This window comes from Aphelocoma coerulescens, chromosome 18 (genome assembly GCF_041296385.1).
Source record: "Aphelocoma coerulescens isolate FSJ_1873_10779 chromosome 18, UR_Acoe_1.0, whole genome shotgun sequence".
NCBI classification, from domain to species: domain Eukaryota; kingdom Metazoa; phylum Chordata; class Aves; order Passeriformes; family Corvidae; genus Aphelocoma; species Aphelocoma coerulescens.
Genome location: NC_091031.1, coordinates 3007637 through 3030837, shown reverse-complemented (window position 1 = coordinate 3030837; position 23201 = coordinate 3007637). Strand labels below are relative to the sequence as shown.

General features: G+C 37.5%; 1 protein-coding gene across 7 annotated transcripts in view; it reads left to right on the top strand.

Moving 5' to 3' along the window:
• CEP112 (centrosomal protein 112) overlaps positions 1-23201 on the top strand; it is a 159582-nt gene that overhangs the window by 18540 nt on the left and 117841 nt on the right. For 6 of the 7 annotated variants that reach the window (XM_069032389.1, XM_069032390.1, XM_069032395.1 and 3 more), the window contains 10 exons: positions 1598-1645; positions 1786-1863; positions 13387-13473; positions 15355-15454; positions 16628-16746; positions 17755-17898; positions 20155-20309; positions 20633-20750; positions 21719-21814; positions 22601-22660. In XM_069032389.1, the coding sequence (XP_068888490.1) occupies positions 1598-1645; positions 1786-1863; positions 13387-13473; positions 15355-15454; positions 16628-16746; positions 17755-17898; positions 20155-20309; positions 20633-20750; positions 21719-21814; positions 22601-22660 (1005 nt within the window). The remainder of the gene's footprint in view (positions 1-1597; positions 1646-1785; positions 1864-13386; positions 13474-15354; positions 15455-16627; positions 16747-17754; positions 17899-20154; positions 20310-20632; positions 20751-21718; positions 21815-22600; positions 22661-23201) is intronic. The other variant, XM_069032391.1, reaches the window with a different exon arrangement.

The window sequence follows — 23201 nt, the reverse complement described above, 5'->3', positions numbered from 1 at the left end:
ACCAGGTATTGGTGAAGGCTTCCACTGTTCTCTGCTGCACAGGGTGCTGGGATGCCAAATTGGGGAGTACCTTGAGCTTCTGGCAAACACCTTCAGCCCTGGGGATGATCAGGTGTGTGTGGGCTGGATGGGGAAGTGGCCAAATTGAGATGGGAGGAGGAGTATAAGAGCAGTAAGATGTAGATAGAAAATCCTGTTCCAGGTACAAATGTGTAGGACAAAGAAAATCCTCCAAAATTTTTCCAGTTTGCTATTTCTGTACCTTTTTTTTCCCTCTCTCTAGATTTGCTCTTTCTTCCCCTCCACTGTGTCTCCTGTGGTTAATGCTCCAGGATGATCCCACTCCTGTATTCTTCTCTCCATAATCTCTTCTGTGTCCAAAATGCCTTATTTTTCTGGCAGTGGGTGCATCCAGGATTTCTTCATTCACTGGTGGCTGTCCATGGATTTTAATTGCTAACATAGGATACTTTGTGTGAAAGAAAGTTTAATGTAACTGTTTTAGTAAACTCCCTGACAGTAAACAGGTTATTGTTAAATTATTGGTTTCTTGATGCTTTCAGCTAATGTATTAAAATATTGGATAATACTATTCATTGAAATTGAAGGTATGTGTTAAACGTGAGTATCTCCAACGACTTCTGGGTGAAATATGACAACTCCTCAACAGCACACAGAAATCCTACATCACCTTTTGGGACAGGAAATGAATAACACTGTATCAAATTAAAATTTCAGAGGGATTAAGTCTCTTTTCCACTGATAAATTCAACACACAAATTTATTTCATACTACTGCAGAAAGTGTAAGCATTTGATATAATTGCCATGCCTTGTAGATCAACTTAATCTTACAACATTTTTTTTTTAATGTGTATTGCAATCTCATTCATATTCCAAATCTCACTGCCACATTTTACAAGATTATACCCTTGAAAGCTTTTTTTGGGCATTCTGCTTTCTCTGTGATGTGATGTTTGAGCCTCATCGTCTGAGAAAATGAGAAAGATAGAGCTGTCTGATAGAGGAAGTGGGTTGGGAACAATGTTTTGTATCCAGTTCTTAAAAATAGTGATTAAGAGAGCTGTTTTAATTATATAGTCATGTTAATGAATCATTTCCTTATGTTTTGTCTCTGTAGCTTACACGTGTGGCTGTAGTTTCAATGCATCCAACTGTAATTTTTCAAAAGCACTGGATTTTAATCAGTATAATCTGTAAACTTATTGTAGCTTTATACTGATTTCAATGAAAATTTAGCCAATAAAGTTGGAAATCTTTTGCATATGCCTATGTAGGTAGCTGCCAAATATTTTTATAATATGCATTGATGGAATTTTTACAACCACAAGAGTTGGGAGGGGAAAAAAGTGCACTTTTTGGTCCATTTACATTATCAAACTTGCTGAGTAGATAATTTCCAACCAAATGATCTCTTAGGACGATTTCCTATTCCTGTAACATTTAAGGCATGTTGAAATCTCATCTGTGGCTCTTTTGAGTGATGCAGTTGCTGTGCTAAGTACAGTTTAGTTGGGATGTCTTAGACTGAATAAGACATTGTTGACCTGCTGATTTTTCTCTCTCTTGTTTTTCAGTTAGAAAACCCCAGATACCTGCGAGAAAAACGTGTGCCAATGACTCTGGTAGGTATTTATATTCCCTTGGTATTTAAGAAGAGCAAACAAACATTTTCCCTACTTTTAATTTCGGGTCAGGATTGATTGTATTTGGATTTACTGTTTTTAACTTCATTGGTTGTTCTGAACTTTTCCTTGTTCAATAGATGACACCTAAAATTGGCCTAGGAAAGAGCAGCCCCACTCGGCACCACCAGGCACTGCTTCTAACGCAGGAGAAAGAGGTAGGATTCTTTGGAGTCTTTAAGGCATTTTCCTTGGAAATTGGGCATTAACAAGGAAGTTATTGTAGCAGAAAATCTCATGGAAGAGAAATTTGCTGAAGTGACAGGGCTTGTCATTAAATACTTAATGTATTTCCCAATTATTTAGGGGGTAAAAAGACTTTCTGAACACATTAACTGGTCCTTTGAAAGAATTTTTAGTGGAGGGAAGTTTGAATTCTAGGAATTTTCCAAATTACTTTTTAACAGAGGTAGTGAAACCTTTGATTTAGGGAGGACTTTTGTTTACTTTCTATATACCTTTTAAAATTAGAAGATTTTGGCCTTATTTCTGATAGGATCTGCATTATTTCTATATTTGCCTCATTGAGCTCCAATCCTCTTTTGGTGGTATGGGGGTTTTATTTTACTTCTTCAGAACATTGTGAATTCCTGAGATTCCAAGCTTGGCTGTCTAATTCTCTCACACCATGCTATTTTGCTTTGAATATGTGTAAAAGTAAAATTTTGTGGTCATTTTCACCTTTTTCATGGTTTAAGGAAGTCGACTGCCTGAGATATTTTGTGACAAGCTTCTCATTTTATTTAACACATTTCTTTATTTTGAAAGACAGTGAATTAATGGTCAGGAAAGGAAACTCAAGGTGTGTTAGGAAAATGATTAATAGAACCCCCAAATCAACTAACCAGTCAAAAAAAACCGCAGTGGAGCCCCAGATCTATCACTCTGCTGTGTTTGCCCTTCAAATTTCTGCTTTCAGCCATATGCTCTTGGAAAATTGAGACATACATGCATAGTTCCCTACTACCCAGAAGAACCTAAACTCACAAAGGACCCCAAATATGCCTGAGGTGGGGAGGAAAGGGCATCATCAGCAAAGCAGGAAAATATTCCTCCTTTTCCTTGGTATCTTGTAAGGACACATGAATTGGAACTGTCCTAAAGTTACTTTCAAGACACTTCAGAAAACATCTTTAGCAGAGATACAGAGGAGGGTAAAATTGGTTGGCAGATCCTTCAGTTGTTGATAAAATAGTGTACATGAAGTTTTTTCTGTTGCTACCTGGCTGTCTCACTCAATGCTCAGACAAGCAGTTTCACAATCCATGTGCCTTTCACTTTCTCTGCTCTTCTATTGACTGTTCTTTTGTAGTGACAACGTTTAGACCACCAGTGCCTCAGGATGAGGCAAGGTTTCATAAGATGTGAAAATAGCGCAAGAAAGAAATAAATTGAAAACACAATGTTGTCATTTAAACAATATTTTCAAATTAAATAAACATGAATGCATGCCAAGGAGCTACATAAAGTACCCAGTTAATACTTTGCTAGTTCAGTGGAAAAATCCTCTAAACCACACAGTAAAAATCCAGGACTTTTTGCTAATGGTGCTCGACTGTGGGCTGGTTTGAACTGGAAAGGTTACAGACAGTGTTTCACAATCACCATGTGTGTGCTATTAACGAGAAAACTTAAATGTGTTTTCATCTTATTTTGTTTGTGAAGCTCAATTAGGAATAAAGCTTTTTCATTTATAGAATGTGAATGTATTAACAGAAAAATGGTGCTGTACAAAAGGGTTCGGGGGAACCTTTAACTGTTTTCAACCTCTTTGTAGTACAATGGGAGAACATAAAATAGGATAACTGTGGGTTTTTTGCTTTTAACCTTTAGACCTTTGTTCATAAAGCATTCCTGCACCTGTTTAGATTCTGTAATGCTGAACACATGGCCATGAGCAGTGATAACCACATCACAGCCCTGCGAGGACGGCGATGTCGTCAGGCAGCGGCTTTTAGTCATCTTTTCCCCAAATACTTCTGACATGGATTAAACCATTTGGGAAATGGACATTACTGAAAAATCATGGGCTTAAACAAGGGAGATGCAACCCAACAGGAATATATCTGTGTTCAGCGGGACAGCAAAGCACAACAGATGGGGTGATTGGCCTGTCTTGATAAAAAGGGAAAAGTGTCCCTTTGAACTTCACCTCTGGCCATCCTGTGTCACCCAGTGCTCCACAGGGCAGAGGAGGGGGAAAGGAAAAGTCTGATTTGTGGCTTTTCAGAAAAATGTATCCATTACCATTGCTAAGATAAAGATTTGGAATTCTTCTGAAATGAGAAAACAAAATTAGCTATGTTAATAAACTGATTTTTTTTAACCTTTCTCAAACAACTACTTTATCTGATATATCACTTGAAGACATTCTGGTGTTTCTTTAAAGAAGTTCTCTATCGTAATTTTTCATTTTGTCAGTCTTATTTATTCTTAGCATTTTTTCTCAATTTCCTTCTGTTTTATTATTTTGTAAGCAAAGATATTTATTTATCTTATCTCAACAAAGGAAACCTAAACAAATCTGAGGCATATGGGAAATAATTTTCACTTGTCAGTTGAAGGCTTACCTGAAGTAAATTTGTGCTGAGTTGTATACCAGCTCTTAATTTATTTATTTTTCAGTCAAACTGGCAATCTCAATGCTTTGTGCAATAAATTGTGGAGCTTCATCTGTCTGGCTTAACTGAGAACACTGAGTGTTTCCAATGTTTTTGTTGACTTTATCACTGTGCTTCTGTTACTCCTCTGTTTTGATTTTTGGGAATCCAGTGATAAAGCCTTTGGACACTGGAACCACTGGTGCTTTCCCAGCCTCTTGTGCACTAAAGCAGCCCAGACTAAATGGTCGTGCAGCTGGAGGGAGGAGGAATTCTGGGGAAGGCAGTGGCTGAGTTTTCAGGAGAACACCTGGGATAACTTCCACCAGTTTGTCATGTGGGGTGGGGAATGAGGAAGAGGGAGAGCACCAGAGGAAAAGGAGACATAAGATAGGTGGTGTAAGATAACAGAGAACATCGAGAGTGGGGAAAAAGACTTTTTCCTTTTTTCCCTGAAAACACATCTTCATGGATCGAGGACCAGAAGTAAGATGGAAAACGAAGAGTGTTTTATGGGTTTATGATTAAAGAAGTCTTATCTTTAGGATGCAGCCTTTTTAAAAAGCTGTTTAGGACCTTCATCTTTGTAATCTTTATTTATGTTTTTCTCCTTTTATTTTGGGAATGAGCACTCCCTTTTACTGCATGACACAAATTTTGTTTATAAAGATCATCAAGCCATTTTTATGGTTTTACTGCCCAGAAGTGTTGGGATCTAGTGATATATTTACATTAAGATAAAATCTGCAGTGCTGATATAGTTAAGTCGTGGTCTGGCTAAAAGTGCTCTGGATTGAAGGTGTTGAAAGCAGCAGATTTACTGTGCTTCTCACTTATCTGGCAGGAGATTATAACTTGAAACAGAGCAAATTGCATGAGGGCTGTGGTATGGATGTTCCCCAAGAGGGACCATACAGAGAATGTAGGGGAAAGAATGCAGGGAGGAAAGAAAGTTGTAAAAGTTGGGAGCAAGAGTGAATAACACGGGCTGGTGTTAGCATGGAAAAGGGAAGGGAAAGAACATTTGAAGATAAAGAGTCCCTGTAATCAGGAGATGGTGATCAGTGGGCATTGTCCTGCTGGGTTTGATTTCTTCCTCTTGATTGCCCTGTTCCATAGTGAGGTATTTAAATACATGAAGTTCATGCCAAATTATGAACAATAAATAAACCCAGCATGGAGACAGTATCCTAAAACAAGGACTCTTGTAATTAAACCACTGAAAAATTAACATTATTATGTCTTTAGCTACGTGATGAATTTAATATTTTTCCTTATTGAAAAGAAATATTTTTGTTTGTCTCTTCCAAGAATGGTAACAAAATCTATCAGGGTTGTTCTCTTGTGTGTTGTATGGAATTAAAAGTGTGTGCTTATGTCTGTGTGTGTCTCTAGAGTTTAAATTTTGGTGGATGGATATATAAACATCTGTGCATGGAATCAGGAGAGCTGGATACAGCACAAGGAACCTCCTCAGACATGTGATGGGGCTGTTTGTGCTTTTTAATAACAGGAGGAGAGTGGTTTAGATGAACTTTCTGAAAGCATTTGAGTGGGCCCAGAACCTGAATCTTACAATAACTGGAGCTTCCTGTATTGGAATTCCTTTTCTTATTATCCCTCTGTTCTTCCACTTCTCTTCTTTTGGTGTTCCCCTTCTTTTGTCATCCTGTTCGCTGGGGACTGTCCAAGCCATACTTCTGCTCCTAAATGTCATGCTGCTTTCCAAGGATAAAGATTGCAAAGGTTTTTAATTCTGGTGAATATTCTTGTTCAAATGTAAGAACGTGTGTTGATTTCTGTTCACACAAGCGTGGCCCATATGAGGAGACAAGAAAAGGCAGATATGACATAATTCTGGCTTTCATCATGATTTTCACTTTTCTGTAACTTTTTTTTTTATGATAACTTGGTTGTAAAAATACTGTTTTATTTCCCTTTGAAAATACTCCAAGAAGTGACAGGGACTATTTTCTGGTTCATTTGAATTTTCTCCTTTTCTTCACAACCCTAGTGTCTGTTTTGAATGCAGGGTCTGATTTATATGGAGAATCCAGTTGTAAACTGATTCTCACCACTGAATAATTGTCCTGAGTAGGAATCTGTTCGTTCATATTTAAATTCACAGCAATCTTGAATGCTGTTAACATGATTCCTGGCTGATTAATGTCCTGTTCCCAAAAACATGTGCAAGTTGTCCATTGTCTTCCGTGTGAGGAAGTCACATTCTGCCTTGCTTTGATAACTCTTCAGAATGTGATGTAATAAACCCCAAACCTTATTTTATTGCTAGACTGGTGTGAGACACACAGTGGATGTCAGGATGAGACATGTTTTCATAAACTGACTGCTGATTTATAATTCCTGATACCAGTCAGGCTGGCTATGGAGATCTAGATGTACATGTACAGTTATTTATTTATTTTTTTGCAATAGTTTGTGAACTATGTCTTTAATTATTGCACATATGGGCTGGAGACATTGAGAAAGATCAAAGGGGTAGGTTAGCAATTCAAACTAGTGTTTTAACCAGTAGAATGTCCAGATGGTTGCCAAGCAGCTGGGAATTAATCTTTTGCTGCATGATTAATCTTTACCTCAAAGTGTCTCTCTCTTAAAAAAAAAAAAAAAAAAAAAAAGGAAGAAAGTTTGAGGGTTTTTGTTTTCATGTACAGATTCTGATTTTTAAGGGAGAAAAGACATTGACTAGAAAAAGTAAGTGCTTACACTGTTATTGCAACATGTTGCACTGGTGAAAAGAAGGTGGAAGTACAGTTTTAGTGACTGGTTTAGGAGATCTTGAAACGAGTGTAAAAAGTTCAGTAGCTGCTAAAATACAGCATAAAAAAAGAGAGGAATAACACTGGGGAAAAGAAGTCAGTACTGTTGACTCAGTGTATTCAGACTCATTCACTGGACTGGGCACTATGCAGAATTCTGTGAAATTCTCAAGTGATATCTTCCATAATATTTGTATTTCACTAAATCCCTTTGAAATCTGTGTGAATCCTGCATGTTCACAGGTTCAGTTGGGTTCAGTTCTGAAGATACAGTTTGTTGCATTTTTGAGCTTTTATGAAATTGCATCTAATACTGCTGTGTCTAAGCTTTCTTAATTTCCAAACATACACTGAGCTTTTTTTGGTCCTTCCTGATGTCAGTGTCTCCTACTGGTGGCAGACGTTTGTTCCATGTGGAAGTGGGACCCTGCAAATAAAGCTGTTAAATAATACGATGTGATGTAGTGCTAATATCCATGTTATGTTTATTGGCCAGAGAAAACATCCTTGAAAGCAGAAATACCATTTCCAGTTCTTACAGTCGTTGGGATACAGAGCTGTGTGCATTTCTCCTTCCCACCACCCCCAACATGGAAATCCATGAAAAATACATTGTTCTCTCTTGAAAGAGCCTAATGACATTTACATATGAATAAGAACAATTGCCCATTCAATTATTTTTCTGTATCAAGCAAATGTGTATTAATTTCAGTGTCATTTAAAAAGTCAGATTTTTCTTGATGGGGGAAGCTGGTAAGATTTGATTTAGCACAAACCCTTTAATTTTTAGTGGCTATAAAAACAGGGCAATGTCATATTAATTTTTTAATTGAGTGAATATCTCCTCTTTAAAGAGTAATGTGTTGCAACTGGAAGTAGCAGTTGTAGTGTTTTTAAAGAGTAAAGATACAAAGAAGGTTAGAAATGTGGAGGGAATTATAAATGTTTGTTAGGTCAAATAATACAGTCCAGATCATAAACATGGACTTTTGTGGAGGGACCTTTGAATCTGGGCAAAATGCCATGTTTATAAAGGGGCTTTTTACATTCTAATTTCTGGCTGTTCCACTTGTTTGATGCTGTTTTTATTTCAGTCCATCTTTGGTTTATCCTGAGCTCTTTGCAACAGAGACTTTCCAAGACATTGATTTCACCTTAGTCATTGCATTGGATAAAAATATTGATGAGATTCAGTGCTGTAATTGGAGTGGTTAATGATGTACTGTCTCAAAATGTAGTTATAAATTTGTTCATTTTTCTGAAATGGGAAGTGAACATTATTTTTTCCACATCTTGTAAACTGAGCACAAAGTTTTCAGGAGTTCCATTTGAAAATGGAAGATTAGTTGCAACACAATTAAAATTTACATTCACTGTAGAAATTCCTGTTCAAATATATTGTTACAAATTACGATTTTTCCTGTTTTTCACACCAGTGATTTACTTTTAAATACTCTGAGTCTTATATGCTGTATAATGTAGAAAGTATTAATATACCTCAAAGCTAATCTGAAAAATTTTTGATGGTACAGTTTGATACAGAAATAACACAATGAGATCAGACAGCTTGTTAATGATAAAGTGAAATCCACTGTTCCAAATTACCTTAGTCTGAAGTCAGCATGTATTTATAATAAATCTTGACTGTTTTGCAAGTACAGTCTCTTCTGTCTTGGCCTTCCTGTATGGTTTAAAACACTGTGTAAATTATCAATATTTATTATTTTAACCCTGCATGTGCAAATTGAGTAAGCACAATTCAGTAGAAAGTTCTAGTTGTTTGTTGATATTTTTTAAGAAACCATTTTCTTCTGTGGAAATATCAAAGCTTTGTGTGCTGTGCACTGATTTCTTTTAGCAGCTGCAGAACACCAAGACAAATGACTTTTGTCGTGTACTGTAAGATATACAAGTCATTGTTCTACATTGTTAGTTCTTACTTTGAAGTTCTCATTTATTGTTTACATCCTTCTCCCCCTTCCTTGCTTCCTCCCTCCCTCCCCCATGTATTCATAGGCTTGGAAAAAAAAACCTGGCAAGCAACAATTTCTGTTTTGTCAAATAGCCAAAAACCCCAATCTGATGAATGTTAAAGCTCCAAGATGCCCCCCCTGGCCTGAGGGTGAGCCCTGGAATGAACACAAGTGGGCAGGAGTTCAGTGATGAATATTGTTAACCCACTTACTGATTTGCTTTTAAATCAGGTATTTAAATATTACGACAAATTTCTGTAAATGGGGACAAGATAAATGTTTGTTCTCTGTTGTGAAACAAGGAGAGATCACCTTTTGGTTTTTCCCTGGAGATTTATGACAGTTGCATTGACTCTGTCAGTTTAAGCCTGGCAGTTTTTGGATTTTCCTAGCACCTGAGCTGTGCTATGGAATCAGGACGGTGGTACCATGAAACCCCATTTTCAGGTAACTGTTTGATGGCTTTGGTGGTGTTTTGTTTTTTTAAAAGAGGAAGAAAGTGTGACTAGGCACATAAAAGCAGCTCTGTTGCTACCACCCTTCATGGCTTTAAATAACAGGGACAGCACAGATGTTTGACATCAGTATTGTTTACATGGCCTTAGGGTTTAATTGCCTCATTCTCTTTGTGAGGAGGATAAACAATGACAGAAATCCAAAGGAATGATGTTCAGCCAACAGCAATGGCTGTGTTTCATACATAGTTGCAAACTTCCCAACTATAGCTAAATATCTACACTTCTTTTTTTCCTTGTCTGAATGGTAACATGCCATAAATTTCATATTCTTTGCTGCCTCTTAACTGGTGATAAAAGATATTAAAACCAATGAGCACGAGCGCCGTAAATAGCATTTAACAAAGTGAATGACTTAGGAAAGCAGATTTTTATCTGGTTTCTCTAAAAGTTATGAAGGTCTTTGGTACTGCTGTAGGTTATTTTGTTTCTTAATATGTGTTTAATAAATAAGGTCAAGCTGAAGTGCAGAGGGCAGTGTATGCAAGAGCAGCACATGCAGTTACCTAGAGCTGTTCCACAGGAAATTGGGACAAGCTGAGATTTGACATTTGGGATCTGTGGACAGGCTCCACCTCAGTGTGGTGTGGTTTTAATTTGAAAGATATTCCTTGATTGAAATTAGTATTTAATGATGTGCTTCAGCTTTCAAATGGAAGGGGAGGCATTTCACTCCCAGCTGGGAAGTGCTGAGCCGTTTTGCTTCCACCGCAGCCTTAATGAGATCACTGCATAAAATGTGTTTACATGACTCAATTTTTTATCGACGTATGCAGTGAGATTGGGAGTCTGCCTCAGAGAAAGGGTGGGTTAAAAAGCAGATTTGGAAATGAAACCAGTCTTCAAGGCTTTGCTATAGGATGTTGTGGTGTTGTCCTCATGTTTGCTGGCTTCTCCACTAGTTTTCCATGCAAGAAATTGAGTGTAGGATTTTTAAACCAATATATCATTATTTTTACAGCAAATGCTCAAATTAACACTTCCGGAAGTTGTGATGAAGATACATGTGGGGTTGGAACTATGGACCATTACAAAATTTAAATGTTGCTGGAGATTTTTAAATTTTTTTTTTTTTTTTACTGGTAATAACTCAGTACAAATACAGCTTTCCTCTCAACGTTAGCTGAAAACTTCATGTGCACATCAACTGTTGAATTTCAGACACTTTAATGTGGGACTTCTCACACATCTTTATATAGTAGGTCTTGAAGGGGCAAAATTAGGAAAGTTGTAGACGAAGCAGATGGGGCAGAAAAGTGCCTGGAGTGCTGAAACTACATTAAGTTTATAGAATTTAAGGTCCTTGAGTACTTTTGAAGGTGTTGCTTTTTCAGCCCTCCGCTGATGAGGAGTTGGTCTTTGGGATTTTTCATGTGAGAGATTTTTATATTATTTTATTTATAATATTCAGAGGAAAAATAATCAGCTTTTTTGTTACAGCATTTGCATTCATCAAGGGCTGACTTCTGTATCTTGAACACACTTTTCCCAGTTGTTTGGTTGCAATTAGCTCTCCTTTTTGAAAATCAGTCCCAAATCTGTGACATTTTAAGAGATGGCTGTTCTAGTGGAAGTGGTGTAATGAATTAATGAACTAAAGTTAATGGGAACTGGTACAAGTGCAAGGGTGGTGCTAAAGGGAAGATTAATGAGAGGTGGGAACCAGCTTCAAGTACAGGGAGTTCTGTTGTCACCCTGGGGAAAAACATCCTGTGGCTGAGAACAAACACCAGCACTTGAAAATATATATATATGTCCATCTTTAATCCAAGTACAATTCTAGATTTTGATTTATTTTTGTGCTATTTCAGTGTACAGAATAATAAAATCTAGACCAGCTCTCAGCTGATACAAACCACCAAACATCCATTTCCATCAGCGCAGACATTCTCACATTATTAATGAGTTTTAAATGTAATTTGTGTGGATTTAGGAGCTGTGTGAGGGCAGAAGCTGTACCTCAGTCATTCATAAGCTTTCAATGTAATTCAAGTAGATTGGAGTCTCTTTCATGTTTAGTTTCTGGTATTTGTGTTTTTATGAGACCTTCATATTTATTTATGGAATGTTCACAAGCTGTCTATCTGGAAGTGGATTACTGTGCTCTTTTTATTAAATCAACACTTATTCATCAGCTGGTTCTAAGATTTTCTTCTCTAATGTCACTTTGTTGGAGCGATATACGCATATATTTCTTTTCATATGTACATATGCGTAGATTTCATGAATAGAGGATGCATTTTTATCATGATGCTTATTTTGGGACGATAAAAGACTTGGCTGACAGCTGAGAATGTGATTTATTTTCTTTGGATTAATTGTCAACCTAACTTTTTTCCCTCACCATTAATTTGCATAAGACTATGTACAAACAGCTGGGAGATGGATTGCTTTATCTGTGGTGTAATAAGTGGTGGTTGAGTGTCAGATGATGAGTCCAGAAAATGAAAAAATTTTCTGCTCTTCCTTCTCTTTCCACTTCTTGAGAAGTCTTCTGTGTTTACTGCACAGCGCTGTTGAGTTGTGGATTTTTGTAGCTCACGTTTTCAAGTCACAATAACGTTGTGATGTTTTCAAGTCCCAACAAAGCTGTAACACAAATGAATCACAGAAAAAATGGGTAATTTATACTGTATTTAGTGTATGTCTATGTGAGATAAAGACTCTTGCTTGAATGACAACTTTTGATTAGTCAGGGGCATAGAAAATAAAGGCAGAATGAATAATGCTGTTGATTCCTTTGTAGTCTGTGAGTTGAGATCTTACAAGTCAGGTTCTTAGTTAAGCCAAATGAAAATGTGAGAGCTGGAAATGGTTGGATGGTGATGGGAGTGCAGTGTCCAGCCTCAAGGTGGGGGAACCTCAGCACCTTTTAGAACACCTGAAAGTCAAACACAAAGTTTTCTGTTGTCCAAAGACCGCTTAGAGTCATCTCCTGGAGGGGTTTGGTCCTCCCTTTCTAAAGTGAGGGGGATCAGGGTCTGTCCCCTGGGGAAGCTTTTCAGTCCACTTTGCTTTCTGGACAGTGGATATTAATAAATGTTGGAGTGGAACAGCCTGAATCTGAACTCAAGGTGTCACTTTTGGTTTCTAGAAAACCCTGAGAAACATGAAATTCCCCTCAAAGCTGTCCTGAAGACAGCCTTTTATGGTGTACTGAGAACATGCAAGAGATTTAAAAATACTTGAAAGATGAAAACTTAGGCTCTAAGTAAGACTTGGCAATGTATTTTTGTGTTGGAGGGGTTCAAGTACAGCTTTGAACAAACACAAGCGGAACAGGAAATGTATTTCAGTGATCCAGTCCTTAATCCCATCATAAGTCACCTTTAAAAGGAAATGTGTTTATAATGTGAACTCCATGAATAATAGAAAACAAACAAAAACAAACGTTCATCTGGGCTAAAGGACATTCTTTGTATAAATGTAACACCTGCCTGAAGAAATGAAAATGAGTTTACCAAACTTGGTATATTAACAGATATATTAAGGTTTTATTCCTAAGTGTTTATTTAAATTAAGGACAATAGCTTGTTCTGGGCAGTAGCAGTTGTGTTTATTGCCAACTAAAACATCCTACAAATCCATTTTTCTGAAGAAATATTGTAGGATGACATCTTTTGTAACAATTCTATCAAATAAATACGAAAATACTGAGAAACTGAATGTAGATTTTTTTATAGGAATTCTTTGTTGGTGACTTACCATTGCTTTCTGAAAGACATAAATGAATAATTAAAAAGTTATGAAAAGGTCATTGGTGTCATTTATTCTTTATTTAAATTCTGTGTGTATGCTGTTTTGCTTCTAAAGCTGGAACTGAAAATGAAAATAGCAGAAGGTAAATTTCACGAAGAAAAACTGAAATTACAACAGAAGCACGATGCTGATGTTCAAAAGGTAAGAAGTGTTTGTATTTTTTCCCAGAAACAGTGTATTAAACAATAATAGAGACTATGATTATCATAAATATTTATCAGTTGTTCTTTAACTTCTTCACAATTGCTATTAATGTTCATTGGTAGTCAAGTGGTAGGTAGCAGTTGGCATAAACTGAGAGGAATGCAGAATATTTTATGGTAACATAAACTTAGAAAGGGGAAAACACTTGCAGAAAGGAGATGAAAATACAAGGCAATTTGTTTGTTTGAACAAGACAACCTATTTTACCAGCATAACAACTTCTGTGGGAAATCATAAACTCGTGAATTTTCTGTTAGAGAGAAAAATTTTGTATTAGAGAAGAATGTGAACAAAACTATTTTTTCATGGACAAAATGCAAAATATAAGAGTAGGAAAACCCATGGATATATCATGTATGTTCCTGCTCACACAGCAGCAGTGCTTGCTGTCCTGTCTCTGTTTGGACACTGTCTTAGAGCAGAGGCAGGTCACCAAACAGCCCTTTATTTATGGTGTTGCATTTTTAAATTTTATGTGGCTCTTAATTCTTCCAGCACTAACATGTTACCAGGTCTCTGGGTTACACTGGGTTTGTCTTTATTGTGTCACATAACACCACTCCTGGGAGGATGATACCTATCCCAGACCATACTGTTGCTTTTAATCCCACGTTTTAAAGGTGGGGTGAAATCCTGTGAGATTCCAGGTGCCTCCGGCAGGGCTCTGATCCCGGGGCTGTGGCGGGAATCCCAATCCCGGCGTCGGCATCACTGCAGCTGATCCCACTGTAAGCTCAGCATTAGTCAGGGCCTCTGCTTTGTTTCCTAAAGACTGAGTCACAGGCTTGGAGGAAGTTGGTTGACACAAATCTGTGACACATCAAAGCCTCCTGAGAGGATGTTAATATTTGGTCAGGTGCATATTTGGCTCATCTGTTCTCAAGGCTTCGGAGCAGAAGCAGCGAGCGAAGCTGAGAGTCTAAAGGAAACAGCTTTGTGAGAATAAGAAATAGTTTAAATGCTTTCTCATCCCTTGAGTTGTCATCCCTTCCTAACTGATGTTAGAATTCTGTCTTTTGAAGTTGTTTAATAACGTTGGATATTTTAGAAAAGGTTAAATAGTGTCGTATTAATCTTTAAAGACACAAAACGTTTATTGCAGATGGAGTAATATTGTTTTAAGATGAAAGCTTCTGTTTGATAAGAGATTTGGGGCACCGTTATAAAATTTTTGCAACTTTAATCTTTATCTTAAACACAAAGTTTAAATTAAAATACTATCTCAAAGTGTGCAAGTATTCAAGCTTTTTTCCAAATTCAAGGTTTTTTCCAAACTCAGCCTGTACAGAAATGTGGGTGTAGTTACCCTCATATACTTGCTCTATTCCAGTCCATTGTTCCATGGGATCTATGCAAGGAATTTCAATTGGTGAAGCACAAAAGACTGTAATGATGTTCACCAACTTATTTAAATATTTCTTCAATCTGCTGAGAATTTTAGATGCTTTTAAATACTATTAGGCAACATAAGTATGAAAACCTTTTCTGTTTGCAGTAGTAGCACCATGAAAGTTCCAAACTCAACAAAAGCAACACCAGGTTTACCCAGGTTTAAAATAAAACAAAAAGACCCACCTTAGAACATGAAACTCCTTTTTTAATCTGCTTTTGCCTGCATTTGTCTAAACCAGTCCTTTGTTTATGACTTGGCAGTCATAGCTGGGAAAATGATTTAGGTTCAGTCACTTAGTCCTGCACGACCTGAGCACTTCTTGGAGGCAGCGCCTTTGACAGAGATCAGGGTGTATTATCTTGTGCACTGGCTGTAGTTTGGAATGTTTTGGACTTTTGTTAAAATATTCTGAATTTTCTCTGCAGATTTTGGATAGGAAGAATGATGAAATAGATGTGCTGAAGTCCACCTACCTAAAGAAACAAAAAGAATCTGAGGAGACGATTAGAAAACTGGAGAAAAAAGGTGATTTTTGTCCTCCTGGTTGTTTTCTATGTGGTTGTATTGCACTGCATCCTCTTGTGACCGTGGGCTTGCATGTTCCTTCTGCAGACATCCCTTTCTTCATCATTTGTAGCTCTTGATTTAATTTTTTCCTTTAGATCCTGAGATTCTTGTCCAGTTGTCTCTGCTGTTTCCAACCCAAATGTTCCAAGAGGCCTGTGATCTATTATATTGAATACAGGTTTTATGAGCGTCCCCAAAAAAAGTTCCTTTGATGCTACTGAAGTATTTTGGCCGCTTATTTCAATTTTTTGGGAATCTTTGGCTCAAAGTTCATTTCTTTATACATTCAGTACATTTTAACCAAACCACAACGGGTTATTTTTAAGACTATTGTGGCAGGAGATTTCAAACATGAGTAGTCTTGAGTGTGTCATAAGTACAAAACTCGCCTTGAGTGTGGCTTGTCAGCAGTTTTTCAATGTTAGTTTCTTTTAGAATTCCTTGGAGTCCCTTTGCACTATGGACTAAACCACAGTGTAAAATAATACAGAAGTTTGGTAATCTGTGTACAAAAAGGGAGAGAGTTCCATGTGTTTTGTTTCCTGCTCCTTGGGAAAGTAATTTGTCCAACAAGGGATCTGGGGCTTCTCTCTGGGGGCTGGTGGTTGCTCTTGTCTGGAACAGGTTGAGCTGGAGTTGCCCACACTGTTCCAGGTAATGAAAATCCTCAGTCACTCCTGAAAAGTGAATATGTACCTGCTTTTTCCACTAATGATGATGCCATCACTTGCAATTTAAGTTGGGGAACTTAATTTCCTTGTGTATCTTGGGCACTCAACCTTCACAGGAACTTTTCTCCTAAGGATGCTCATGAAGTCAGGTTAAAAATAACTACTTTCTTGTGGTTATACAGAATTTTGCTGATGTATATTTACTCCTTCAGGAAGGAAAACTCTCTCTGAAATATTACGTAAACAAAGTAGAAAAGAGAGAACACCCTGTAATATTGTAATGACACAGAATTTAAGTGCTACATTTTAAAGCAGCACATACATTAAGTATTTAAGAGCCAAAACCCATCAGAAAGCCAGGTCAATTGGAAAACTGGCATAAACTGATTGTATCTATTGCCAACACTGAAAAATCCCAAAGGTCTTGAATGGTTGTTTATTTTTTTCCCATTTTTAACAGTTCACACCCTTGTTCGTGAGTCCCAAGTTGTGAGAGAAGCCAAAGAGCAGCAGATTGTGGAACTGAAGAAGATGTGTGAGCAAAGCAATGATTCCTTGAACAATGAGTGGGAGAAAAGGGTAATGAGCAGTACTTCCCTCCTTTGACAGACTCCTGCAGTGTTTATCTGGGATAATGCATTTTGTCACTCAAAGAAATAAAGACACAGAATGAGTTTTAGGGATATTTTTTGTGTTGATTTTACTTTTTCCTGGAGTAATCAAGAATCTCTTTGCTGATGCTTTTGCACCCAACTGGTCACCCTGTTCTGGGGTTCATCTGGCCTCCTGGCAAGTCTCTGGATTGTATTAGGGAAGTGTTTATTTCTGGTTGACCTGACATGGAATTTTAATCTGGGTAAACCTGCTGCTACCTGCTGGCATGGTGATTCCTTTGAACTCTTAGTTTTGCAATGGGTCATGAATTCTTCAATGTATTTTTGTTTATTATTCAACTCAAGACAGCAGCAAAGCAGAGGGAAGAGCATGTTTATTGAGAGACAGTGTCACCTTTGTCCAGATTATTGTCAGTATTTGTCTTGCTTCCCCCTCTCAGGAGAGGGAGGGTCAGAAAAAGGACAAACCCACCTCCCTTCATGAAGTGTGCTGTATAATTTAATTTTTTTTCAGCCCTGCATCTAGAAATGAAGTTGGGTTTAATTCTTGCCTTCTTAAAGCCAAATCATAATCATAAATCATAAATTGTCCTTTGTGTTGAAGATCTTGAGGCTTCAGTGTTGGGTGTTTTTTTGTTTGGGGTTGTTTTTTGTTTTTTCATAGAATCCCAGAGCAGTTTGAGTTGGAAGGGACCTTAAAGCCCATCTCATTCCAACTGTCTGCAATGGGCAGGGACGCCTTCCACTATTCCAGGTTTCTCCAAGCCCTATCCAGCCCGGCCTTGAACACTTCCAGGAATGGGGCAGCCACAGTCTTCTTTTTGTTTTAGAGAAACATTATCTTCAGAGAGGACAGAAATGTGGATACCTGGGCTTTCCAGTGATTCTGTTGATATGCTATAATAATGTAACAACACTTCTTGATGCTAGTTGTAGATGCCATTTGTTATTTGTGCCTTTTTTTCTGACGCAGCTCCACGATGCTGTGGCTGAGATGGAGAAGGAGAAGTTCAACATCCGCAAGAAGCACACGGAAGATATGCAGGAGCTGCTGGAGGAAACCAACGCTCGGCTGGCCAAGATGGAGGAGGAGTATTTGCAGCAGACACGATCGACTGTAGGTTTTGGTGTAAACCTGTCACGACAGCAAGCGTCTCCTAAAATATTTAAATTCCTTGTGTTTGTGTTCAAGTGGACTGGAAGTGTCCCAGGCCAGGGTGGATGGGGCTTGGGGCAACCTGGGATGGTGGAAAGTGTCCCTGCCCATAGCAGGGGTGGAATGAGATGATCTTTAAGGTCCCTCTCAACCCAAACCATTCCATGATTCTGTGATTCATGTACATACATCTTTATTTTTGATAGTGCAATGTAGTTGTTCTCTTGTGGGAGAGGGCACTGTCCTGGCAGCCAGTCCAACCAAGGATGTTATTCCCCAGGTAAAATTAATCAAGGTACAGCCCTTCAATCAATGTTACACAGATCTGTTAGTACCAGTCCTTACTTACAAATATGTCTCCCTGCTTTGGATTCAAGTTAGCAGAACTTTCGTCTTTGCAGGTTTGTAGACCATACAAGAGGATTTAGATATTACATCTATTTCCATAGAAACATGTGACTCTTTCCTCACCCACCTCCTCTTTGAATGGGTAAATGCTTCTGTTAGATGAAAGATCACATTAAAAGGATTTTAAAATAAGTATTGATTATTCTAATTTATTACATTTCTTTTCTAGAATAATTATAAGCATGTAATCAGGTATAATCTGGATTTTTTGCCTGTTATATAAATGATGCAGAAAGCAAAAACATTAACAAGTAACCTCAAAAAAGCATCCTGTACTTTTCATCAGGATAGGGTATGAGGAAAATTGAATGAGTGAAAAGACAATGTCAAACAAAATTTATTCCTTTATTAATGAATGTTGAATTTAAAAATTAACATTCAGATCATGTCACAGGTAACAGTAAATACAGAGGAAAATGGACACAGTCTGTCAGCAAGATTGAATTTAAGAACCATCAAAACTAGACAGATCTTGCTGAGCAGCTTCTGATTTAATAATTAAACAAGGTAGAGTTCAAGGCAGGGCTTAAGATGAAAGACTAGACTGTCACTGGAAATTAGTTTTCTTTTTTTCTCTCTCTCCTTTCTCTCTCCTGATTTTTTTCCCTATTTTTTTGTTGGTATTTCAGAGTTTCTCTGTTCAGAGTTTCATGTTATCAGGAATTTCAGTGCTGTTAGCAAGTGGAATTGGCTGAACAATTTCACCAATGCCATAGAACTGATAAGGAGGGGTTTGTGCCCTGAACAAGGATGAACTTCTTGGGGAGGGGTACAGGGCCAGCCAGGAATTAATTATATTCAGTGATATATTAGAAATTACTCATTTTTTTTAATTATTAAAAAACCCTCCACAAAACCCCAGAAAACCACAAAACAAGCAAGAACCCCAAGCCCCCAAAGCAAACAACCCTTGCCCACAGAAAACCAAACCCATACTGAGCAGCTGGCTTGGCACTGATGGAGAATTTTGCTGTGCTGTGGCTGTGAAATCTCTGAAGCCACTTGCCAGAGCTCAGGTGGCCATTCAGGTGACCTTCTCTCTTGTGTGAGGTTCTTGCCTTGGTTCAGGTTCATGTCACCTCCAGGGATGGTCGGGGCAGTGGCTGCTCAGGGCAGATACTTGGGGTTTTATTTTACTTTAACAGTGGATGAACTTTCTGTTCCACTTCCCTCATCTTCAGGCCTTTGTTAATATAAAAATAACACTGATGTATACATCCTGCAAGGACAGCTGGGTCTTATTTTCTTACTCCAGCCTCCTGAGGAGTTCTGCTCATTTCCCTACATATTCCCATAAATTTAAGGAAGAATGGGAAGTGCTAGAGTAGTCTCAGGCTACCTGCCTGTCCTCACTCTGCTAAGTTTTTAATTTGTTTATATTAGGAGATGAAGTTCCAGGAAAAAGATACAACTTTTGAGAGATGCTTGTAATTTACTGAAAGGAAATTGCCTTAATTAAATTAATGGAAAGTGTAAGAACACTTTACATGTATTATCATCGATTACAGCTTTCCATTGAAATACTGTCTTCTCTCTCATTAAGATTTGTAATTTAGAAATCAGTTGCATATGCTGTTTTGCATAAGGGAGATGTCACTTTGCGGGGGGGATAAACATCCATATTTTGAAAATTGATTTATTTTTTATATACAACATCGGATTTACTGTCATGATTGATGACAGCTTTGCCATTGTAACTCTTCTGTCCCTGCGTCGCAAAAGAACCTCGTTGCTCAAAGCTACTGAATAACAACAGGGGTAGTCCCTCATTTATTCTGGGCTTTTCTCAATAATTATCTTTTCTTTTAGAATGAGACAGTCCAAAAGCTGGGGGCTCGTGTGCAGCAGTTGACTGTTGAGGCTGAAAATAGTCATTTGCAACGTCAGAAATTATCTCAAGAGAAGACTGAGGTAGAACAGCGTTATCAGGAGGTCTGCTCCCAACTTCAGGAGCTGAAAGCAAGGTAATCAAATAACAATTGCTGGTGTAACTTTTAAGAATATGGAATTTCCAGAAGCAAACATTACTCATTTTGTTCCAGGAACACACTGAATGGCATTTAACATTCGAAATCTCTCATGAAAATGTATTAATTGGTGTCAAACTCATTTAGAGTGACCCAAATGATCACCTCGAGGAGTGTGTTACCTTTCCATTATTTATAAGCAGCTCCTTCTGTGACAAGAGCACGTGGCAGACATGCAGACTCCGTGGAATTGATACTGAGCAGGTAAAATGCCAAAATATGAAAGCAATTTCCATATTCTGTTTGCTTGCTCCTTGTAGGTACAACTTACTTCAGAAAGACAAGAACCAGATTATACAGGAATACAAGGAGAAGCTTCAGCAACTACAAAGTAAATTTGATGTTGATAGAGATTTTCTAAAGCAGGAACAAGCTCAGGTATGCTGCCAGGTATAACAGGCAGGAAAATGGGGTTTATTTCTTAAGTGTTCTCCTCACTATAAATATGATGCTTATGAATAAATCCAAGGAACTGCTCAGTTCCCCAAGTTACTTGTGAGTGTGAGTTTAAATAAAATTGGGATTTAATTTGTTGTTCCCAAATTTGACTCAAAAATCAGCTGAAGTTGGCTGGTAATTCTGCTGTGTGTATTTCTACAGCTGATTCAGATGAGGTACAATTAATATCCTGATTTTGTTTGTGCTCCTTGTAAAAATTCCGGAGACCAGAGAATTTCAACACACTTAAAGACTTGATGTTTTCACAAGATCTCTTCCATGACAGAAAATATTTTTTCCAGAAAAAAAACAGTCCTGCAGGCCTCATAGTATTGAACATTGTGTTAAACATTTATATATTTAAGGAATTATTTTTATATTTTGTGAGTGTAGGTTTCACCCAAAATGTAATAACTCTGGTTTGTTTCTGGAAAAGCATCTCTCAGGTTGATATCTACCAGTATGCATAGGTACAGAGATGGTATATATTTTAAATGATTTTAAAGTTAAATGATTGTAGAAAAGACTCAATTTTTAAATACCATTTATTAATCCATAGAGCTGTAGGACAAGTGAGGTCTTTGGTATTTATTTGCTGGAATTCTCTGAGCTTTGATGATACTTAACTTCATTTAATTTACAAGGTATTTTTCTTTTTACCAATTTTTAGTAGATTTTAGTAGGGATTTTTTATTATTGGGGGTGTTTTTTTGTGCTTTTGTTTCCATTTCTAAGTTCACCAGAGGGCCTGAACTGATGTATCCAGAGCTGTAAACTCACACAGGTTTTTTTTCTCCCAAGCTGATAGTTTTTTCCAATTTCTGGGCACCTTAGAGAAATAAATTTTAAAATGCCAAAGAGCTAATGAGGAATGCAATACAAAAATTGATTTTTCTGTTAAATCCCAGCAGACATCTGACGTGATTGCAGAATTACAGCGTGGAATGGCTCTGTTGAAACAACGATTGGAAGACTCAGAACATCAAAGGCAGCAACAGCTGAGGGTGAACCCTGATTTTCTTTCTCAAAAATGCCCAACCCTTGTTGCTTTCTTTGGTGATTTAAATGTTTAGATAGCCATGCTTAAATGTACTGAGGTAGACTATGCTTGCTTGTTTCTGTTTAATTAATGGAAATATATAAACTGTCACATATGGTTAAAAGTTGATTTTAAAAGTGTCACTAAAAGAGAGGTAAGAGCAGAATTTTCACAGAAGTTTTCTGACTGTTTCTTGTAGTTCACGTGTTAAATAAAACAGTTTAAATGTGTATTGGTGGTATACAAAGAAGCCTGTCAAAGAATGATGAATATCTTTTTTTTCTCGTAAACTGTGAACATTTTTAAAGTTCCAAAATTGTTTTTAATTTTCACCGTTTAATAGTTCAGTTCAATATTCTGTCTTCCTGTAGGCATTTAAATTAATCCTTCTATCTTAGGGTAATGAGTTCCACATCTGTATCATGTATCAGTCCTGGTTGAGTTTTGGCATCTACTTTTCCTCCAATGTCTTTCATTTCACAGTTGATGTAGTACAGAATGGCATTTTAATAGCTCAGGAGAACAAGTTGCTTTTTCTCTTTAGAACGCATGAATCATGACTTTTGAGATAGTTGTGTTATTTGCTGTTGGTTGAATTTTTTTGTATGTCAGAGAATTTTTTCATGATGATATAAAGTGGGTTTTTATTTTTTATGGACTGTTCTATATGGTAGCAAATGTCTGTGTTTGATGAATGCTCTGAAATGGAAGAAAAATGGACTTTGTTTATTTAGAATACACATCTTTGCAGGATCAAGAGTACAAGGTTCAGCAGGACAAGCTTCACTTGCAGCGTGTGTATGAGAAACAGGTAATATTTCCAGGAAAATTTACCATCTTCTGCACAGCTCCAGTTTTGTTCTGTACATGACTTAAGGGTTTAAATTTTGAAACCCCCCAAAATAGTAAATTTGGGAATCCAAGCACTTCACAAGGTTTGGAAGAATAATTGGACAAATTCAAGGAGTATTTTAAGCACAGCTGTGTAAGGATAGGGATATCACCTCTGATTTTAGGAACCCGTTGCCAAGTGATGGAGGCTGGGAAGGCATTCCCAAAGAAGTGCCCCTGGAAGCCTGTCCTGTGTGTGTGCACTGCTTGGGGTGGCAGCTGATGGCAGCTGCTGTTATTGAAAAGATAATGAACTGAATGAAACCTGGCCTGACCTGTTGGCAGTGTTCATGTGCTCTCCCATACTCCTTTTCCCCCAGCATATCTCTATTCCATCCTTCTCCATGTGTTCTCTATATATTGTCAACATGCATTGTTTTTACATCAGAAACTTAAAGTAAAAAATGTAATTTTCATCAAAAACACTTCATATTAAAGCACTTTGCAAATACTGCCTGCTC